At 42.4% G+C, this 21743-nt stretch overlaps 1 protein-coding gene across 4 annotated transcripts in view; it reads left to right on the top strand.

The window, feature by feature from the left end:
• The window catches only part of STK39 (serine/threonine kinase 39), a 297147-nt gene that overhangs the window by 103601 nt on the left and 171803 nt on the right, over positions 1 to 21743 (top strand). For all 4 annotated transcript variants that reach the window (XM_032880373.1, XM_032880371.1, XM_032880374.1 and 1 more), the window contains 5 exons: positions 322 to 431; positions 686 to 787; positions 3061 to 3194; positions 12846 to 12894; positions 12997 to 13062. In XM_032880373.1, coding sequence (XP_032736264.1) covers positions 322 to 431; positions 686 to 787; positions 3061 to 3194; positions 12846 to 12894; positions 12997 to 13062 — 461 coding nt within the window. The remainder of the gene's footprint in view (positions 1 to 321; positions 432 to 685; positions 788 to 3060; positions 3195 to 12845; positions 12895 to 12996; positions 13063 to 21743) is intronic.

Raw genomic sequence — 21743 nt, 5'->3', positions numbered from 1 at the left:
GAGAATACATTTTTATTTTATTGTTATAATCCTTTGTGGTTATTTAGGACTTTTGATACCTTTTTCGTCCAAAATATAATTTGATATGGTGAGTTTCTGGACTGGTGAGCTTGCTGATCCATCACCCGTGATGGCGTTCTCTAAAGTATAGGATGGCTGGTGGTGGGACTGCCTTGGTGTGACCCCGAGAGGGCTCCATGGTGTTTCGAACAATTCATCATCACTGGACAGGTCACCAGGAAAAGAGAGGTGTATAAAGTCAGAATGTATAAGCAATAATGTCTTACATCAAATAAGGGTGACTTTTTTTTTTTCTTTTAGATTTTGGGGTAAGTGCATTTCTAGCAACAGGAGGTGATGTTACCCGGAATAAAGTAAGAAAAACATTTGTTGGTACTCCATGTTGGATGGCCCCTGAAGTCATGGAACAGGTAAAAAAAAAAAAAAAAAAAAAAAAAAAAAGCCTTGTATCATTAAATATATTAACATTTCACTCAAGTCGATCATTTTACTAGAATGCCTCATGTAACTAAGATTTAGTTCTCAACTGCTGGACCTTATCAAAGTAATATCAAAGTTGTGCATCTCTGCCGTAGATCTCCCGCATAATATGGACTTCCCGGGGTGTGGGGGGGGATGACAGGCCTACTGTATAATTGTGTTTTTTTCCTCTTTCTGTTCTTAGGTGAGAGGCTATGACTTCAAGGCTGACATGTGGAGTTTTGGAATAACTGCCATTGAATTAGCAACAGGAGCAGCACCTTATCACAAATACCCTCCTATGAAAGTAATTACTATTGGGAATCATATGTCGGGCTTGAAATAGGATTTAACGGAATCTGTTCTGTAATTCTCTTAAACATAGTCATTTTTCTCTTAGACCTGAGGAGAATTAATGGAGGAACACAGCCAAGTTTAAATGTTGTCCGATGTGGACAGAATAGGACAAAAGTGGTACAGCTCCCGGTTTAGAAGCTCGCTGTACGTTCTTAGCAGAGAGCTGTCTGAGGACTGCGATCACTTTGGTCAGTGGAGGTTGAGAACTGGGACAAATGCTGGTCACTACTCTTTTGATAGCCAAAGACCCTCGACCCCCAAGGAAGATCTAAAATTGGATTATAGTGATGTTGTCTTTGTAGATGGATTCTCCCATTTTTTTTTTTTTAATGATCTGTAACATTTCACCCCCGTGTTCACTGTGTCATGTTGGTGACTCATCTGAAATAAGGGAGCCCAGTGTTTTCAGGCAATAACCTATATTTGGGTGGTGTTTTCCGATTTTTGTGATTCTTTGAACTGCCCTATGTTACTGTTGCACTTATTCTGAGATGGGGGTAGCAGGGCTGATGGACCCAATTAGATTTTGTTTGGGGGCTGAAATAGTGGCTGGAAATGATGGAGGTATTTTAGAGAATACAGTCTTTGTTTCACCATTTTCCTAGGAAAATACTGGAAAAATTTAGGAGGGTTAAGAAAAACCCAAGGATAAACAAAGTTCAATAATTTCACCGATTAAAAAGTTAATATGTTCTTATGAGAAAATTTGGAAGTCCAAATAAGAATCAAGAAGAAAATAAATCATTCATAATCTCATTAACCACAGACAATCCCTGTTAAGGTCTTAGCAGAGTTCAGTACGTTGCTCTTTTCTCTCTGTATTTATGTACATATTTTTAACATCCTTAAGATTAGGGGATGTGTGTGTATACATACCTCCTTTTGTTAGCAGAGAATTCAAAGTTGAGGTGTAAACAGTTGAACTGCCCTTGCAGAGAAAAAACACAAACAACTCGGAAGATTATTGCTTCCATCCAGTTTTTCTGCATTATTTTTTCTTATTTCTTGATTTCTTCCTTTCCCCACCCCTGCGTGTTTCCCACCCGAATCCAAAGTCCCATTGCTAACCCCAGCCTGACGTCCTGTGGGGCTCCGCTGGGACTTCACAGCTCGCCCATTTTCTTCTGTTTGCTGTTATGCTCCACAAACAATAAACTGTCACTTTAGTCCTTCATCTCTTCATTCTCTTTCATCATTCTGAAAATGTTTGAAAGGAGTCCTGGCATGTATAACATTTGCATCGATTAAGGCTGATTTATGCACTAATGAGGTTTATTCCTTTTATAGGTCAATAGTTTGCTACAAGTTCTACTCTTTTTTCTTAAACAAGTAATTTGATGTGAATGAATGGAATTTTTTTTTTTTTAATATTTTATTTATTTATTTGACAGAGAGCACAAGTAGGCAGAGAGGCAGGCAGAGAGAGAGAGGAGGAAGCAGGCTCCCCGCTAAGCAGAGAGCCCGATGCGGGGCTCGATCCCAGGACCCCGAGATCACGACCCGAGCCGAAGGCAGAAGCCTAAACCACTGAGCCACCCAGGCGCCCCGAATGAATGGAATTTTTACCTTTTTGATTTGAAGCTAATTTTAATGTCATTTTGTCCCCTTCTAGAAGAAGTAGCGGGGTCATTTGGCTCTGGTTATGGTTTTTAGTAACTCATATTCTGGCTAGCTTTCAGCAGCCTTTAAGCAATATTCTGTAGGTTTGCTCATTGAAAAAAGGAAATCATGTGTTACCTTCTGGGATGCTGTGGCTTTATTTTTAGGGTTGGCAGCATGTCAGCAGAAGCCTTGAGTACAGGCGGTTCCTTACTTATGAATGACCTGTACACATGACCGTTCATGGCTGCTCTGGGCCTCCCTCTACCCCACTTTCCCAGCCTGAGCCCCAGCCTTCGCTAAGCCTGTGCTGGAGCTACGTGCTCCTCGAGGCTGTCTGAGAGCCAGTTCCCAGAAGTTCTGTCCTGGCCACTCTGGGGACATTGTTCTTCACCCACAGAACAGATTTTGTAAGTTCTGTCCATGGAATAACAAAAAGGTGAAAGGGCCCATGAACAGATTTGTGAAAGGAAATGAGGACTTTCAGTACACACTTTCTGGAAGGTTAAAACCATGGAAAAGCCCCTCATCCAAGATGGCCTCTTATGCGTTGGTGAAACGTGAAGACACGACTATAGCGGCAGCTGTACTGACATTCTGTCTTGGTGTTTGTTTCTGCTGCAGGTGTTAATGCTGACTTTGCAAAATGACCCACCCACTTTAGAAACAGGAGTAGAGGATAAGGAAATGATGAAAAAATACGGCAAGTCCTTTAGGAAATTACTTTCACTGTGTCTTCAGAAAGACCCTTCGAAAAGGTACGTCAAACCTGGCGGATGAGTTAATGACCTGGTTTGAAACACGACAAAGCTTTGATTGTGGCCGGGAAAAGGCTGTGTGAGGACACTCGAAAGGTACTTCTAGTCCAGGGAAAATCCTGCTCTGGCCCCTGGCTTCCAACCTGTTCGTGGAAGATGGGGTGGGGCGGAGAGGGAGAGGACTGAGGAGGAGGAAGAGGCAGAGGAAAATTTTTAGTGCTAATGAGATTCACTGTGTTTGTTAGGTGTGGGCTCTGTCATCAAAGGAAATGAAGTAAAACAGAAATCAGAAGAAATTGGCAGCAGTGCACTCAGAAGCTGAGCTAATGTTCTGCACTGTGTAGGTTGAGCTGACCTCTCAGGGTTTGAATATCCTGCCAGCTCCAGTCTAAACCAGGCAGAGCTATTGAATTTTGCATGAGCTTCCTCTTAGTTGCAGAACAAGTTGTGCTGTTTGAAAGATTATCAGTAAAGAAGATTAAGATTTTTGCATTAGAAACATTAATCATATAAACAGAAGCAAATGGTTTGAAATTAACGTGCGTGTTTCCTCTTTATTCTTGGGTTATTGCCCTGCTCTGTAGTGTGTGTGTCTGTTTTTGGAGTGTGTTTCTTTTTTCTTAGTATCGGTGACTTTGAAATACCCCAGCTAGTGATAATGTAGCCCATGTCTTGTATCGCTTAAAAGAAGAATGTTAATGACGTGAGCCACACACGCTTTGCCTGGGTAGAGTCCCTTTGTGGAGTTGGTTGCGTGGTGAAGCCCTAGTGTACCATCAGCGTAGACCACAGACCTGGGGAGTCACTGGCCACCTCACCCACCCAAGGGTTTGATTTGATACTTGTATTTGAAGATGCAAAGCACTGACTTCTTTCCTGAAGCTTTCCTTTTCAGGGAAGGACCTGCTTTTGGAGGGATTCTGGTCTTCTTAAATGCTTTATGAAAATTAAGTCTTTTCTCTTTACACTGTAATCTGCTGTTTCAGTGGGCGGCCCTTCTCTAGATTAAACAGACTTTCCATTATTTTACCCCATTCGTTGTAGCTGCTCGCTTCATTCCTTTACAGTTTACTGACTTTGCCTTGAATCTTCTCTAAATCAATCAACCTTCCTTGTGGGGCTAGGTCGAAAGACTGCTATCAAGCATCTCGAAATTATTTATTGTAAAAGGGATCATCGTTTTGTCACACCATCAGGCTGTTTCTGCTTAAACATCTTAGTTGCCCTTTCTATTGGATTTTTAGGGCTTGTTTTTCTTCTGAAGTTATACTGAGCTTTCATTGAGGTTACTTCTTCACACCTCTATTGGGCGAAGATGCTCTTAGGTTCTCATTTTGTCCTGCAATACTTGCTTGTCTTATCTTTGTAGCTGGTGTTGTCTCCAAACATAAGTTTTTGGCATCACCAAGGAAATAGTTCCATCCTCCAGAGCCCGTTGAGAGAGGTACCTGTCTTCCCAGTTAGCTCTGGTGTTATGCCTGATGGTCTCTGGGATTTTCAAACTAGTTGAGATCCCACCTAGTGGTGATGATATGTAATGTCATGCATTTCTGGCCCTTCTGGAAAAACTGTGGGGCAAATTGCCGGTGTACTGATGATATGAAAATAGATCTCTTTAGGAATTTGTAAATTAGTCAGAATAAACTAGATTATCATACATTATATTTAATAAACTGTCCTTATTTCTTAATAATATTGAAAGTCTTCCCAGGAGTTATTTATTATATGCGCTCAAATGTCAGGTTCCTACCACTCCACCCCTCCAAAAAAATTCTTGAAAAGAGTCGTGCACCATATATTTGAATTCTTAAAAATTCTTCCCCTCAGAGTGCTCTCTTAGTAACTTGTTGATTTACAAAGTAGTAGTTTAAGGATTTCTTTCAGATATTTTCATTATAACATAATCTAATCTCACTATTGCACAGTTGTCCTCTATAACAAACAGAGAGTATTAGTGGTGCAAATTCTTGGGACTATTTTTTAAAAAATTGAAGTGTAATTACCATACAGTGTTATATTAGTTTCAGGTGTACAACCTACAGCTATTTCACCCACCCCCAAGAACCTCCCCTCTGGTAACCACCAGTTTATTCTCTATATTTAAGAGTGTGTTTTGTTTGTTTGTTTTGTTTCTTAAATTCCACTTACGAGTGAAATCATATGGTATTTGTCATTCTCTGTCTGACTTTTTTCACTTAGCATTATATCCTCTAGGTCCATTCACGTTGTTGCAAATGGCAAAATCACATTCCTTTTTATGACTGAGTATGTTCCATTGTATATATGTCTCACGTCTTCTTTCTCCATTCATCGGTCAGTGGACACTTGAGTTGCTTCCCCATCTTGGCTATTGTAAATAATGCTACAATAAAAATAGGGGTGTTCATCTATCTTTTTGGATTACTGTTTTCTTTAGGTACATACCCGGTAGTGGAATTACTGGATCATATGGTAATTCTATTTTTAAATTTGAGGAACTTCCACACTGTTTTCCACTGTGGCTGCACCAATTTGGATTCCCATTAACAGAGCACGAGGGTTCCTTTCTCTCCACATCCTCTCCCACATTTGTTTCTTATATTTGTGACTAGCCATTCTGACAGGTGTAAGGTGATACTTCTTTGTGTTTTTTTCCAATTAAATTAAATTTATTTTTTTAAGTAAACTGTCCCCCAACGTGGGGCTTGAACTCACAATCCTGAGATCAAGGGTCACATGTTCTACTGATTGAGCCAGCCAGGCATCCCTTTCGTTGTGGTTTTGATTTGCGTTTCAATGATGATGAGTGATGTTGAGCATCTTTTCATGTGTCTGTTGGCCACTTGTGTGTCTTCTTTTGAGGCAAAAAAAAATCATGAAATATGAGAATGGAAAAAAAAAACTATTGAATTTTTTAATATAGCATGCAGTTTCAAAATATGTATTCATTACTAAGTAAGTGAACATTTAATTGCTACACAAATCTGAAAGAAACCATGAATATTTCCTGTCTTCTCTGTCTTTGCTTATGTTGTCCAAAGGTTCTTCCTCTGCCTCTGTCCACCTTCCACCCTCTTTTAATCCTTACTTGAAAGGTCCCATCTTCTTAGGGTTAGATAAATCAGAGTGAGATTCCTAGCTCTACTTTATCATTGTCTACATGACTTAGTTTCCTTATCTGTAAAATGGGCCTAATAACACCTACTTCATAGGATTGTCATGAGGATGGAATACAATCACACGCTTAAAGAGATAGCACTGCGGCGCCTGGGTCACTCAATCAGTTGAGTGTCTGGCTCTTGGTTTTGGCTTAGATCATGATCTCAGTGTGGTGGGATTGAGCCCCATGAAGTGTTCTGTGCTCAGCGGGGAGTCTGCTTGAAATTCTCTCTCCCTCTCCCATTGCCCCCACCCTTCTTTGCATGTGCCCCCTCTCTCTTCCTCTCTCCCTAAAAATAAATAAACAAATCTTTAAAAAAAGAGGATAGCACAGTGCCTAGGGGTTCCTGATTATTCAGGAAATTGGGGTTGCCATTCACTATTTACCTTTTTCTTCCTGGCTGAGTGGAATTATTACAACCCGTAGTTTTCCTATAGTATGTTGAAGATATGTCTCTTATAGCACTTACCACATTATGTGCATTTATGGAGTTACACATCTAATTTCCTCATAAGTTTGTAAGTCTTCTAGAAGGAGAACCTGTGTCATTCGTCTTTATGTCTTTCTATCCACAGTGTCAGGTCTGTATTACATAGTTGATATTTCTTGAGCAGCTGGAGACAATGGGGAGCTTGCAATTTGGGGATGACTTGGACTCATTGAAGAATGTTTCGGAAACAAACAATTCGACTGGATTGAGGAGTAAATGCAAGATTTTTGATAATTTTTATTTATTTTGCATGTTGATCATCTACTTGCAATCTGAAAGCAGTTGACAGGTACCAAAACCCTGGTCTAGCCGAGGAGCTTTTTAGCAACAAATAGAAACATCACAGGTGAACAGTGACCAGGACAGATTCGGTCCCCTGCTGGAGCCCTCAGGCTGCCTGAGAAGGAGCTCTGTTTTCAGTCAACCTGAGAGCTCATGGAACTTTCCTAAGAAAAGAGAGCTGGGATGTTGGCGCTGTTTGATTCATCCAAATCTGTGCTCTGCTTTGAAATAGACTAAGAGGTGCTTATATTTGGATAGCAGAACATTTTGCTATTTCTTAAGAAATGCGCCTTAATCCTGTAGATTTTGTACTTCATGTAGATGGCAACTGTAAAAGGAACCAGCATTTTCTTCAAGCAACAGGAGGGTGCTTATCATGTAGATAAATTCATTAGAAGTGAATAAAACTTGAATATCACTTTTGGGGGGAGGGGAAGGTGAGAGATACAGCTCTGTCTGAGGTCAGTGAGGTTTTTAGAAATTATAATGCAAATTGTTAAAACTACTTAAACTCTATCATGTTCATCCTGAATCCTTTGAAAATTATTTTAAGTCTCCGTGGACTTTGGTTCTTCCATATGTATTAACTGGATCCTTTAAGAGATTTTCTTCTGAGAACGTTGGTACTGGCAGACTCCTGCATTGTTTTCAGGGATTTAAAATGGAATCGTCATTCATAGTCTGTACATTATGTGGGTTGTTGGCATATAGCATTTTAGCTTTTCTTGTACAACAGTGTCTGTATTTAGGTTATGTGGTAGTATTTGAAAATTGTTAGCAGCCATGTAAGATGTAGCTATGCTTGCAGGATTCTTTGTTTTATGTGGTACTCAGTTAAGAGGCCGACAGCATTGATGGTTCCATATTTAACCCCGTACTGGTAGTTGCTATAGCATAAAGCTAAAACAAACAAGCAAGCGAACAAAACACAAAAACCCTTAAGTCAGTTGGGCTGCACGCACCTCACCTTCTCTCATGCCTTCTGTCATTTTCTTCCTCCCTCATTTCTCCCATTCTTTCCAGTTCCACTTTCCCATACTTTCTCATGGAGATTGCTCGGTGCTTGTATGATTCTGCTTCCAAAGCTGCAGACACTTGAGGTCATTTGAGTGCACAGAGGATCTACTGTTTAGTTCTTCTCTGTATAGAGTAGACCTATTATTTTGTATGACCTGTATGGCCTATTAACATAAATGTTGAGCCTATGCAAGAAGGAATGTGTCTCCTTTAAACCATTTCTCATTTCTTATGTGAAATTGAATGTTTGTCTTTATTGATGAAGGCTAAGAATGGAGAGTTTTTTTTTTTTTTTTTCTCTGCAGCATGCTTTTCTTCTTTATAGTTTTGGTCACCATAGAAATGACCTTGCTGGGGAAGGAAAGGTATTTTCTCAGCCCTGTATCTTGAGGTATGTCTGGCATTTCCCAGCCTCCTCTCTGGGTTGGTCCTACACCTGACCCTTAGTGTGTGGAAGGAGGAGGCAGGGTACAGAGGAGTGAGGGAAGCATGGGGCTCTCTACTTCAGGACCTCCACTGTGTATGACTTAACCTCCCCCCCCCACCACCACCTTTTTTCTTGTTAGTGTGAATCTAATTTTCATTACATCGTTCTCCTGTTCCTTACTACCTTGAACAGATGCTTAGAATTTGGTGTTGACTAGATTTGGCTCTAGGAGTTGTGGTCCTGCGTCCCGAGTGTCTGGTAGCATCACTTCTACCCCATTGATTATGGTATGGAAATTGAGCCATAGCCATTTTCTGGTCTGTGTTGGGCAATGGGAACATAAAAAACAAATCCTGTGTGGTCCCTGTCTTGAAAGGGTTTATAACCTACTGGGTTCAAGGTGGAAAGACATAGGAACAGATAATTACAGAATAGGATTGTGGGTAGATTGGTTGTGTGAGCACTGAGTAGGGAACAATGAATTCTCCTTATAGAAGCTGAGCAAAGTATCTCTGAAGATGATGACATTTAAATTGGTTCTTGACTGATGAGCAAGGCTGTGCTAATCAGTTACAAAAATCTTTGAAGAAAAGCAGCACGTGCTTTGTCACGAAGGAGCACAAGAAGGACGAGCGAACCAGTGTAGCTGGAGGATAGAGTTCACGAGGGGCGCGATGGGAAATGAGGAGGGAGGAGCCAGCATCTCTCTGGCTACTGAAATCTGTTAGGATGGATAAGAATTGGGTTTGTACAGAAGCCAGCTCTGGAGCAAGATGGGTGGTGAGTTAGAATGAAGAAGAGAGACATAACAGAGAGACTGACCAGGGGGCAGCTGTTATAACTGTATTGACCAAAGGCCATGAGGGTTTTGACTGAATCAGTTGCTATGATTGAGTTCCTCAATCACCTTGATTTTCTAAGGTTCCCTTTCACTTAAAAAAGTTAGATTTATGTTATTTTGTGTGCCTCTTGGTTTTTAAAATTTTGTTTCATGTTACGAGGTGCTAAACATGTTATAACGCCAAGTCTCACTCAGTACAGTGTGGAATGGTTGTCCTGCATGTTTTCTCTGTGGCCATCCCCTTCGCCTGGAGCTCCATTCCAGTGTTGCAATGTTCCCAGGTGCCTCTTACAGCCTAACCGCACACGCTAACTTGTATATGCTGGATTCCAAGTTGCTGGAGGTAGCGTTAGTGTCTGCCGTATTCACTGCGGTATGCTAGCACCTAGCATCGTGCCTGGCAAAGACTGGATGCTTACTAAATATTTACAGAGGGAGTGAAGGATGAATTTGGAGTAGCTGGAGGCCAGAGTCATTGCCGACGATCAGTACGAGTATACATTAAAATAACAACCAAAGTTAAATCGTGTGAAGTAGCAGCAGCATTTTTAGTTCTTGTGTGCCTGTTTAACGAGGTACGAATTCTTGAATTCGAACAAGCTCAGTGAGGGGAGATGGCAGACAAAATGTAACGGACTCATGGCACACCTGTTGTTTAGACCTTTATTTACTCAAAGCAATTAACAATTAACAGCTGTTTATTGCAACGGATGAGGTGACTCCGGGTTGTCAGGTACCTCTAACCAGTGTTCCACTTGAAGCTGAGGGAAAGAGCAATAACAATTTAAATAGAAAAGTTCTTTGCACAGAAATAGAGTTTATGAACCCTGTAGACTTATGCAGTTTCAACGGCCATGCCTCTTAAAGACGTTTCCTAATTCTTCCGTATGCTTGGCTTCAGTCCCTGGACATTTTTTTTAAAGATTTTATTTATTTATTTGACAGACAGAGATCACAAGTAGGCAGAGAGGCAGGCAGAGAGAGAAGAGGAGGTAGGCTCCCTGTTGAGCAGAGAGCCTGATGCGGGGCTCGATCCCAGGACCCTGAGATCATGACCTGAGCCGAAGGTAGAGGTTTAACCCACTGAGCCACCCAGGCGCCCCATCCCTGGACACGTTTTAATGGATCTTCCTGGTTCCCAAGCAGGGTTTTCCAATCTTTCCAAGTCTGAGGACTCCTTTTAAACTTGCACTCCTCTCAACAAAATACTGTCTGCACCTCTGGTGAATATCCCCGGAGAGAATACTTCCTGATATTCAGTAATGTTTCCCTTTAGCCTCCCCAATTTTTTTTATTATGAAAAATTTTAAATACATGAAAGCATGGAAAAAATAATACTGCCTTTACTTCTATAGCGTCACCTAGATGCAATAGTTATGAACATTTTCCATATCTGCTGTGTCTGTTTATCTACCTTTTATTTGCTGAAAAATCTGAAAGTGAGTGACAGACTTAATACTTCAGTTTGCGTTCTCTGCAAACAAAAACGTGTTCCTATATAACCACAATACTTTTCCACACCTAAGAAAGTAAACAGCAATTGCCTGAAGTTGCCTTAATACCTGGCATATTCACATATGTATAATGATTTCCAAATGTCTTTTGTAGTTTCTCCCCCTTCTCCTTCAAAGACAGGATTTAGCAAGGGTCACTTCTGGCGTTTGATTTTGTTTCTTTAAGTCCTTTTTAATCTGGAATAGTTCTCTTTTCTCCTTTTGCTCTAGGACACCTTTTTTTTTTTTTTTTTTTTAAGATTTTATTCATTTATTTGACAGAGAGCGAGCACAAGTAAGGGGGAGGGGCAGAAGGAGAGGGAGAAGCAGACCCCCCACCAAGCAGGAAGATTGATGCGGGGCTCTATCCCAGGACCCCAGGATCATGACCTGAGCAGACGCTTAGCTGCCTGAGCCACCCTGGGGCCTCCTATTTTGTAAGGTTTTACAGGCGAGATAAACACAACACCAGGAGAGATAGGCGCAAGGCAAGACTTATTAAAGGCGCTCTCGGGCGAGGTTCCAGCGCCTCTGACTCTGAAGAGGGGAGTCGGGGAAGTCGCACGCGGGAGGGGTAGAGTGGGTCTTTTATCTGGGTTAAGACAGGGCATAGGTTCACAGCCATATAAGGTAAGGTATTTGGTGATTGGAGGGTAGGGGGGAGTCTGATGTTCCTGTTTCCTGCATAGGTATCGGTTTACTTATGGTGACGTATCCTCGGCATACATCCTTCCATTGGGAGAGTCTTGGGTTAAGGAAGCGGGCGGCCCGGAAGATGACGGCCCGGCGGCCATTTTTATTTTTCCTCCCGCATTCCCGGGGCCGCCGACCTAACACCTATGACGCTGACTTTTTGAAGAGATCAGGACAGTTGTTTTGCTGATTATCTAATACTCTAGATGTATCGGATTCCATCTGCTTGGCTACTTTTCAGAAGGAACTATTTGAGGAAGGAAGCTATTCTTTATGGAAGAATGCTAGTTAATAAACATAGAAGAAATGATAGAAGTAGGAAATCAGCATTCTGCCACCTGCTATGAAATAATTCGTTAAGACAAAGATGCTAAAACTGCTAAGGAATAGAATACTCATCCAATGCCATAGTGTTACCCAACAGAATACCTGCCAAGTGCATTGGGGAAAATATACCTTTACATGGGAGAGGTCTCAGGCCTGGGGATCATTGGTTAAACTTGGCATCACTCCCGGGGAGATAACCTGACATCCTGGGCCCCTGATGGGCTGTGGGGAGAAGTGCACAGCATCATCTATGGAATATTTTTCCCCCAACATGCTCCATGCAACCTCGCCAACTTTTTAGACCTACTGTTCAGTGTATAGGATACACAGGATAGAGAAACAAGTTAAATGACACCATCAGGAGCCCATCAGACCAGTCCAGTAATGCTTTTAAAGGAGTTTGCATTTTACTAATCACCCTGGCATGTACCTTCCCCTGACAACAGGTGGGCCATATACACTTGAGACAGGGTCCCTCACTGGGCAGACAGAGCCTGTCCACAGGATGGGGACCCCATGCTGTACCTGCTGCTCTTGGGGAATCAGAGATCACTGAAGACTGTAATTTCTTTGACGGGGTCATATTGCAGCCGGCACGGCTTCTTAATAAATACAGGGATTGAGCTCACAGACGTGTCAGTCTGACACCTTTCAGATAGACTGAATTCACTTAGTGAGGTGTAAGGATGAAGGGCGGAAAACTGATCATGCCCCAAAATTTAACTTACAGGAGTGTATGCATTTTGCAGCAGGGGTGTTTGGAAGGAACTGGGAAATTGGCATGGTTTTATTTGCGGGTTTGCTTGTGATTAATTTAGTTTCTGGTTTTGCTATTCCCGAAACTGGTTTTCCAGAAACACTCTGGGACTTGTCTGTTTCGTCAAGGCAGTGTATTTATCAAGTGGTCATTGTTTCAACTCTAATTTGTTATTGATCTTTCAGGCCTACAGCAGCCGAGCTTTTAAAATGCAAATTCTTCCAGAAAGCCAAGGTAACATGCTTAAAACCCCACGTAAATCTGCTATTTTGAAATCACTGTGAATTTCTGTGTATGCTACTTGGTGTTAAACTGTTGGGAACGTTTGTTTTGCAGAACAGAGAATACCTGATTGAGAAGCTGCTTACAAGGACCCCAGACATAGCCCAAAGAGCCAAAAAGGTAAGCACCACTAGCCTTTGTGACCCAGCAAGGGCTGCTCCCCACCCAGGGAAATGAGACCCACAGAAACAGGAAAAAGATTGCCACATCCTCATGATGTGTTATTCAGAGATTATCCGATCAGTGATTCCTTGGATGGCTGCATTTTTGCCTTTCGGGTATCTCTGGCTTGCTGTTGTGTGTTTGTGGAAAACAGTGTGAAACTTGAATGATTTCATTTTTCCATTTATCAGCTTTGCTTAAGGAAGGTCAGAGTGGGGAGGGGATCATGATGGGGCTCGAATCCTGGAGACCTGAAATAGCCTGGAGTATCTTTCCTTTGGAACTTTCATCCAAGAGGAGCAGTCATTTTTAAGCTGTTTTGAAATGACAAAAGAAAACCCCAAATTTGTTCTTAATGGTTATCTTTTAAAAATCTGAATTTATTGACAAATTTAATGGTTATCTTGAGTATCTGTGGAATGTTGGTCTTTTCCTTATAAAAGACCTTGGCCCCTCTTGTAATTTAACTAAATTATATTAATGATTACCTGAAAAATTTTCCATTCTTGGTTTTAGATTTTTTAAAAAATGATGTATATGTGTGAATGTATTTATTTGTGTATTTATCCAGAGTTTAATTTATTTGTAATTACTGATTGTGTGATGGCATGAAGCCTAACAAAATTTAACTTCTGGTTTGGTTTAGTTTGATTTTAAAATTATATTAGATATTTATAGTTAAAAATATGTATGTAGTCACAGATTTGGAAAGGAAGTTTCTCTTTCCCCCGCTTTTTATGGTTAATAGTCACGGGGAAAGCTGATCCGAATCTGAGTTGTACACTCTGAAGTAAAACTGGCAGAGAAATATGCCTCAGAGCTTACATCTCATAGTGCCCGGGTGAAGTAACTGACTGTTAGGTTCCAGTCATTGCCTTTCCAGAAACATTTTGTATGAGGTACATTTTGCCGAGGCCTTAACATTGTTTTAAGCAGATTTAAGAGTAGATGTTAAGAAATGACCCGCTGTGTCCAGGTGTGACTAGGTGACTAGCAGGGTTCTTGGGGTGGTGGGACTGGTTGGAGGTGAGGTGGGGCGGGGGAATTGACGCATTGGCCGCGCATTGGCCGCGCAGACCTGAACCGGGGCTGGTCTGAGGGATGTCTCTGAGGGAAAAATGAGTTTGGCAGATGGTCCCTCAGAGTGGTGCGTGTCAAGAGGTGACAGGAATGCTAAAGCTTCAGTTTGAGGCAGCAAGGGCCCAGCCACTGTCTGAGGGCTCCAGACAGAAGGAGGACCCAGGAGAGACGCCCTGGGATGTGTGAAGCCGAGCATGGTGGTTTTGGTCAGACATCTGAAGCGTTAGCCAGAGTTGGAAAATGCTGTTAAGGGAGCCATTGGCTTGTTCAGTTTGTGTCATCCCCAAAGAACATTTTTGTTGGTCTCAACTTGTTTTGCTAGTTTTTCCTGGTCTCATCCTGTAGCGGTTGCCCCTGGAGAGGGTTTGCCAGGCCTGTGTTCTGTGCAGAGCTTTAGCTTCGCACCCCCAACTCCTCTCAGGTGGCCTGGAGGCTTCCAAGGGGCAGTTTCCCAGTGGCTTCCCTCCTCTCCCAGACCTGAACTTGCCGTGTTCGGTATTTCTGTCTGAGTCACCCAACCTCAGAACACTGGGGCTATTTTTGTATTTAAGGCCTCTTTTCCCCCATGCTCCTCATCTACCCCTCTCCAGGCCTCTGCCACAGTGCTTGGAAGGTTCTCCTGGTTCTGACGGGACAGTTGCACTCCTTCCCTTCTGTTCCTTCTTTCTGTTCTTTCTTAGACACTGCCCCTGGGGTAACTTTCTGATTGTGTCGCTTACTGGCTTCAAAGTGGTTCCCCAAATTAAATAAAAACAACCCCAAGAACCCATAAATGAAAAAAAATAAAGTTCCTGTCAAAGAAAGGCCCATCTCCTTCGCTTGAATTCATGGCACCATTTCAGCTTCCAGCTTGCATTGTGAGCTCCAGCTCTGGTGAACCACCCATAGCTCTCACTGTTTGTATGTCCCTCATGAACCTACACTTTCCTTTGAAACGCTATCATTTCGAGAAAATGAAGAAGCTTTATGGGTTCTAGCTTTGTTTTCCTTCTTTTAAAAAATATTTAAAATCTTCATTACATATGAGTGTGTTGTGCATTCCAAACCCTGTTTTGCATGTCTCTTAAGCAAATCATAAGCAGCTAAGAGTTTGGGGGAGATGTGACTTTTCAAGCATGTCTTCTGCCACGTACTTGCTCCTGGACTTTGGACTTGAACCTCAGGGCTTGTTTCGTCACCCATCCCTTCAAATGAAGAACGACCACACGACTTAGTGTCACAGAGAAAGACTGAAGGGAGAGTATAAATTGTTCTTTAAACATCTTACAGGAATGAGAGTAGCCCATTGCACTGTGGTTCTTACCCTCGACCTTCATTCAGTCTGCTATTTTCCTGTGAGAATTCTCGTTTTCCAGTGCCTGTGGGTTATCAGCTATGTTCCGCTCCTTGCCTGTAGGCTCCCTGGCAAGTATGCTGACCAGAACATCGATCGCAGTGCATGTCTCACTCATGTCAAGTGCTCACAAGTGTTTGCTAACTCCGTGAACACCTGCACTTGCGTGTACCCTGGAAAGGCCATCTGAAGCTCTGTTTCTTATGCACCCCAAATGGTTGGCATTCAGTCATTCCTGGGGATTCCTCTTAGCAGCAGGCAGACCGCCCTCTGTCCGTGGGGCACGGGATGCTGGGGAGCAACCGTGCTATTCCTTGCTTGAAACTTCTCCTGCAGGCTTGGTCCCATGGAAGTAAATATTATTTTAATCACTAGGGGCATTGAAGACCTTTGTTGTAGGATGTCTTTGCTTGTCTTCGGTGCTTACCGTGTTTAAGCAAATTCAGTTTAAAAGTTTGTGTAGGGGAGTCTTCAGTGTTACTTGTGTTGTCCACTTGTGGACTTGTCTTTATTGACTTCTCCTCGGCTGCTTACTTTCCTGGTTGCAGCAGCGCCTCCTGGTGGATCATACTCTGGTTTCCCAGTGTGCATTGGTTCTTCAGATGCTCCTTGTGTCTGCGGGTCCTTTGATTTCTGTCTCCCCGGTTTTTTGTTTTAAAAATAGAAACAGATAGGGGGCGCCTGGGTGTCTCAGTTGTTAAGTGTCTGCCTTTGGCTCAGGTCATGATCCCAGGGTCCTGGGATCGAGCCTAGCATCGGGCTCCCTGCTCAGAGGGAAGCCTGCTTCTCTCTCCTACTTCCCCTGCTGCTGTTCCTCTCTTGCTGTCTCTCTCTGTCAAATAAATAAATAAAATCTTAAAAAAAAAATAGAAACAGTCCATCAATATACCGGTGTTTAGAGGAAAACTGGGCCTGTTGAGCTAGCTCTGCACAGTTAGGCAACCTGTGTCAGAAACAACAGGTTTCTGGGGCGCCTGGGTGGCTCATTCAGTTGGGCATCTGCCTTTGGCTCAGGTCATGATCCAGGAGTCCCAGGATTGAGGTCCGCATCGGGATCCCTGCCCAGCAGGGAGTCTGCTTTTCCCTCTGCCCCTCACCCCGCTTTCATGTTCTCTCTCTCATTCTATCTTTCAAATAAATTTAAAAAAAATCTTAAAAAAGAAACAACAGTTTCTGCTTCTCCTCCCTTATGAAAGCAAAAATTAAGAGATATTTTTTAATGTGTTTTTTTCTAACATGAATAATTCTCATATTTAAAAGAAAGGAGGGCCAGCTGTTCTCAGGAAGTCCCTTGAGCCCACTTGTGCATTCCTTTGGCATAAGAGAAGTAGGGGCTGTCATATTCATGTTTGCCCAGAATGTGAAGCATTAGTTGGGAGCCATGGAATTTTATGTGCTTAGGTGATCTTGTCTTCGTCCAGACTGATTCCTCTAAATCAGGAAGAAGAAATAAAAATAGACCAGTGTGGCTTTCCTAGTAATTACTGACATAAAATGATTGTGTGTGTGTGTGTGTGTGTGTGTGGTTACTGCAGAAATTAGGGATATTTGTTTTCTTCCTGGAGGCAGAATATTTGGTCCATTTGGGCTCCCTCCCCCCACCGCCCCGTGACAGACAGTGTTGCTTGGGGATCATCTTGATTTTCTTTTGCCCTAATTTTTCTGTCTGTGAAATGGAAATTCTGTCTGACCTCAGGCATGTGGTGAAGGGTAACAAGAAATTTGATGTTCCTGGACCAGAAGACATCCTGTGAATTCTAAATGAGAACATGCTAATAATGACCCATGAGAAAGAACAAGGTTAAGTACAGCTATAATTTCTTTTCAGCTTTTCATTTCTTTTTGTGCATGAGAAGAAACGGCTTCATCGCCATTACTCCTTCTCATGTGACATTTTAAACCTTGAGCATGTGGTGTTCTACTGTTTATCCTACTAGATTCCCTGGGTGGGGAAGAGCGGAAATCATTCTGCTAAGATTGAATGCAGATGCTTAGGGCTGTGTGCATTTTCTGTAGGAGCATCTAAGTGTCAGAGTTGGGTGGGGTCTCTGCTCTCTATTAGTGATGCGAATCTTGAGTCACCCCATTCACACTCCTGTTCATACACTTTCTGGAGCTCAAACACACTGATGGCAGGAGAAAGCAAAGGGTTAGTTGCTGTACAGATATCTCGATGCCAACTGCTTAACCAAAAAGCATGCTGGCCAGGGAAGGGATGAAGAGGGAGAAATCCAATACACCTTACTGAGGCTGCCTGTGTTTTCACAGGGAAAGGAATCACTGGAAGATTTTTGTTTGAATTTTCTTAATTTTGAAATTGAGAAGTCAGAAATGATTATTCACTATCAGAAAGAAAGAGATGGGTGCCTGGGTGACTCATTTGGTTAAGTCCGACTCTTGATCTTGGTGTGGGTGTTGATTTCAGGGTCATGAATTCAAACCCTACATTGGGCTCCATGTTGGGTGTGGAGCCTACTTGAAAGAAGGAAAGAAGGAAGGGAAGAAGGGAAGAGATATTGTATCACAGCTGCATTTGAATGGAACCATTGTGAATTGGAAAAAGTAAGGTGGCATTTGTGGGCACCAGAATTTCTTGCATCAGGCTTGTAAGATGGACTTCATATTAAGGACCCAGGTTTGGTGCTCCTGTGTGCTTAGGAGTAAATGGGTAGGGATATAGGATTATTACAGTTCATATTTATTTAATAGTTCATATGTGTTCATAATTTGTCCATTCAATTTTTATGTTTTATTTTGAAATAACTCCAGGCTTATAAAAGTATACAAAAATAGCACCAAAAAATTCTCTATGTATTTTCTCTCTCTGGCTTTGGAAGCATTTCAAAGTTATAGACATGATGTCCTTTATCTTTAAATATACTTCAGTGCATGTTTCCTAAAAATAAGGGCATTCTTTTACCTAACAGTTTACTTATCCAAATCAGGAAGTTACCATCGACACAGTATTATTTAATTTTCAGATCTTATACAAGTTCTGCCAGTTTTGGTAGCGGTCGTCTCTCTGGTCCAGGAGCCTATCCAGGATCATTGAATTGTTGTCAGCATTAGTCTCCTTTACTCTGGGATAGTCTTTATTTTTCTTTTACGGACAGTCACCCTTTTGAAAACTCTAAGGCCACTTATTTTGTAGAGTGGGGTTCAGCTTGGGTTTGTCTGATATTTCTTTGTGATTAGATTTAATTTACGCATTTTTTGTCAGGAATACCTTGGAATGATGCCGTGTTCTCCTCACGTTGGTGTTGATTCATTCCTTTGCTCGTGATGTTAATTTGATCACATGCTCATGGATGGTGCCTGCCAGCTCTTCTTTGTAATAAACACAATTACTTCTTAATAGGAGGAGTTCATTAATATTACATTCTTTCATTATATTAAACATTAAAAGGTGAAGTGAATGTACCTTTTCTATAGGGTCATTAGTCTTTATTCAAGGAAATATTTATGCTTTACGTCACTGTGGTTATACATTCATAGGCTATTAATGATAGGATTTCCTTATGGCTTCTAAGCGATCTTTCAGCCAAGGAACCCTTGGCTGGTACGTAGTGTTTAGATTTAGGTAGGAAGTAGGATTGGTCAGAAAGCAACAGCAGCTGGATCTTTGTCCTTCCCTGGGCGAGCTGGCTGATCTCTGTGAGTCCAGTCTAGCCCAGTGGAGCCCAGGACACCGACAGTGTATCACTGTGATGATGAGAGATGATCCGGGCAGGATGTCTCCACTGTGTTTGACGCGTTGTGAGTGCTCAGTGCAACACAGGCTGTCATGACTATGGTGCAAATAAGGGAATGACTATTATGGCTACAGAGGTGGACATTTTAGAAGTACCCAGTGAGATAAGGAGTGAGGAAAGAGTGGCCAGGAAGGTGGGGTGGTGAGGAAGGTTGTTTCTCTTTTGCTGTTGGTTTGGACGATAGGGAGAAGCCTGTGGAAACCTATAGAAAGAGGGAGAAGGATGACAATATTATTTCATTGCTGTTGCTGATTCACATGTCTTTGGGTTTTCTTCCTGCCCCATCATGGTGCTGGCAGAGGGCACGAGCTAGCACCTTCCCTGCAGCTGGTCCTGTCTCCTGTGGGAAGGCAGCACAGTGTTTTGTGTTTGCGAAGAAGACCAGAGAATAGTAAGAATCAAATATGCACGCAGCTGATACTCATTTACAGCTTTTAGCTCACTTTCACATTTGCTTCCTTATTCATTCTAAACAGCTGTGCCTGAAGACAGGTCGAGCAGGCGTTATCATTACACTTGACAGACGAAAGTGGGAGAAATGAACTGACTTGTTTGAAGTCACATGACTAATGAGAGGCCGTTCTTATTTCTGGTTCTGTTCTCTTTCCACCAAATCGTACATCAGAAGGAGGAAAAATAGAAGAGAGGATAGGAAGGAAATCTAGATGGAGACGCTAGGCGGTGTGACATGGTCTCAGTAGGAGAAGGGGGGGTACGTTTGTCATTCTCAGCGGGTAGTCTGTCCTTTACCACATGCTGCTCACAGGCACTCGGAGATGCTATGACCATCCCTGGAGGTGTGCCCGGGTTCTAGCAGGTGTGGGGGGACTAAGGTGATAAAAGGGCTTTGGAGATTCTGAAGGGAAGACAGGTAGCCAGTGGGAGTCGAATAGCATCGACAGTTGTTGAAACCTTCCAGAAACTCAGCTTCTCCTTTGTGAAATGGGTAAAGTCATTACGATACCTTCCTGTGTTTCTGAGGACTGAGTTAGGTGAAGCATGGACAGTGTATAACCCAGTAGTTGGTTGGCACAAAAAATACATGGCACTAGTTATTATCATAATCCTAGTGAGTTTTATTATCATCGCTTATATTGCATTATTATTATGGTTTTATTATTATAATGTCATCATTGTTTTTGTAGCATCTTTCATTGCTGGGCTACAAGCACCCCTGTTGCCGCTTTGGCTGCTGCAGCCGCTGTAATGGCTGTTGCCATTACCCCCATGGCTCCCAGGAATGGGCACTCTTAGACCAAGGACCAGGCCAGGCAGTGAGACTCCCCTTTCCAGTGGAGAACACAGCACAAGCAGCACAAGACATACTGAAAGAGCAGCAGAGAATATGTGCCTGAAGATGTGGGTGGGGAATATGTACTACAGAAGGGGAAAGGTCGTGGAGCGGCTTGAAGGGGGGACCTGGGCAGAGAAGAGAGAAGAATTCATACTTCTTGTGTAGCTTCATGCACCATGCTAGACACTTGGTTTACATTTATGGCCTTTAACTGTAGCTTTATGATAACTAATGAAGTCCCAAGTAACAGGACAGATGGATTCTTAAGGCTGATTTTAAAAAAAGTATACATAGGGGTGCCTGGGTGGCTCAGTCAGTTAAACATCTGCCTTCAGCTCAGGCCATGATCCTAGGGTCCTGGGATCAAGCCCCACATCAGGCTCCTTGCTCAGCAGGAAGCCTGCTTCTCTCTCTCCCTCTGTCTGCCACTCCCCGTGCTTGTGCTCTCTCTCTCTCTTTCTCAAGTAAATAAATTAAAAATCTTTTTAAAAAAAGTAGACACATTTTGAAGTATGAGCGGAAAGAGGATAAATGTCTCCCAGTTTGTGATGCTTCAGTTTGCAGACCCAGGTTGGACCTTGACCACTTCATCACACAGTGGCTGTGCAAAGCCCGCTCGCTTCCCAGTTTGTTGCCATGTAGACTCCTCATTTAGTCAATAAAGAGGGAAAATGACTTTGAATTTCTACACAGTTGCATTTTTAACCCCTCTTGGAATATTATGATTAATTTATGAGATATTGAAGGTTATATACTATCAAGAAACCAGAGCATATGGGTGCCTGTGTGGCTCAGTGGGTCAAACCTCTGCCTTTGGCTCAGGTCATGATTTCAGGGTCCTGGGGTGGAGGCCCGTATTGGGTTCTCTGCTCAGTAGGGAGCCTGCTTCTCCCTCTCTGCCTGTGTCTCAATGTACTTGTGATCTCTCTCTCTCTCTCTCTCTCTGTCAAATAGATAAGTAAAATCTTAAAAAAAAGAAAGAAAGAAAGGAAGGAAGGAAGGGAGGAAGGAAGAAAGAAAGAAAGGAAAAGAAAAGAAAAGAAAAGAAAGACTAGATAAGGTGATTTCAAATGCTGGAAGGATGGATTTCAGTTTTGTTCCAAGTCTCTCCAGTAGAGGGCAGTGAAGGGCTTTATTTTTGAGAGGCTGTGGCCTGCAAACTGAGAAAAAGTTTTTGGCT

Source organism: Lontra canadensis, unplaced genomic scaffold, assembly GCF_010015895.1.
Source record: "Lontra canadensis isolate GAN:19392208 unplaced genomic scaffold, GSC_riverotter_1.0 scaffold69, whole genome shotgun sequence".
Taxonomy (NCBI): domain Eukaryota; kingdom Metazoa; phylum Chordata; class Mammalia; order Carnivora; family Mustelidae; genus Lontra; species Lontra canadensis.
The sequence above is the reverse complement of the archived record's forward strand: the minus strand, read 5'-3'. Positions and strand labels throughout refer to the sequence as shown.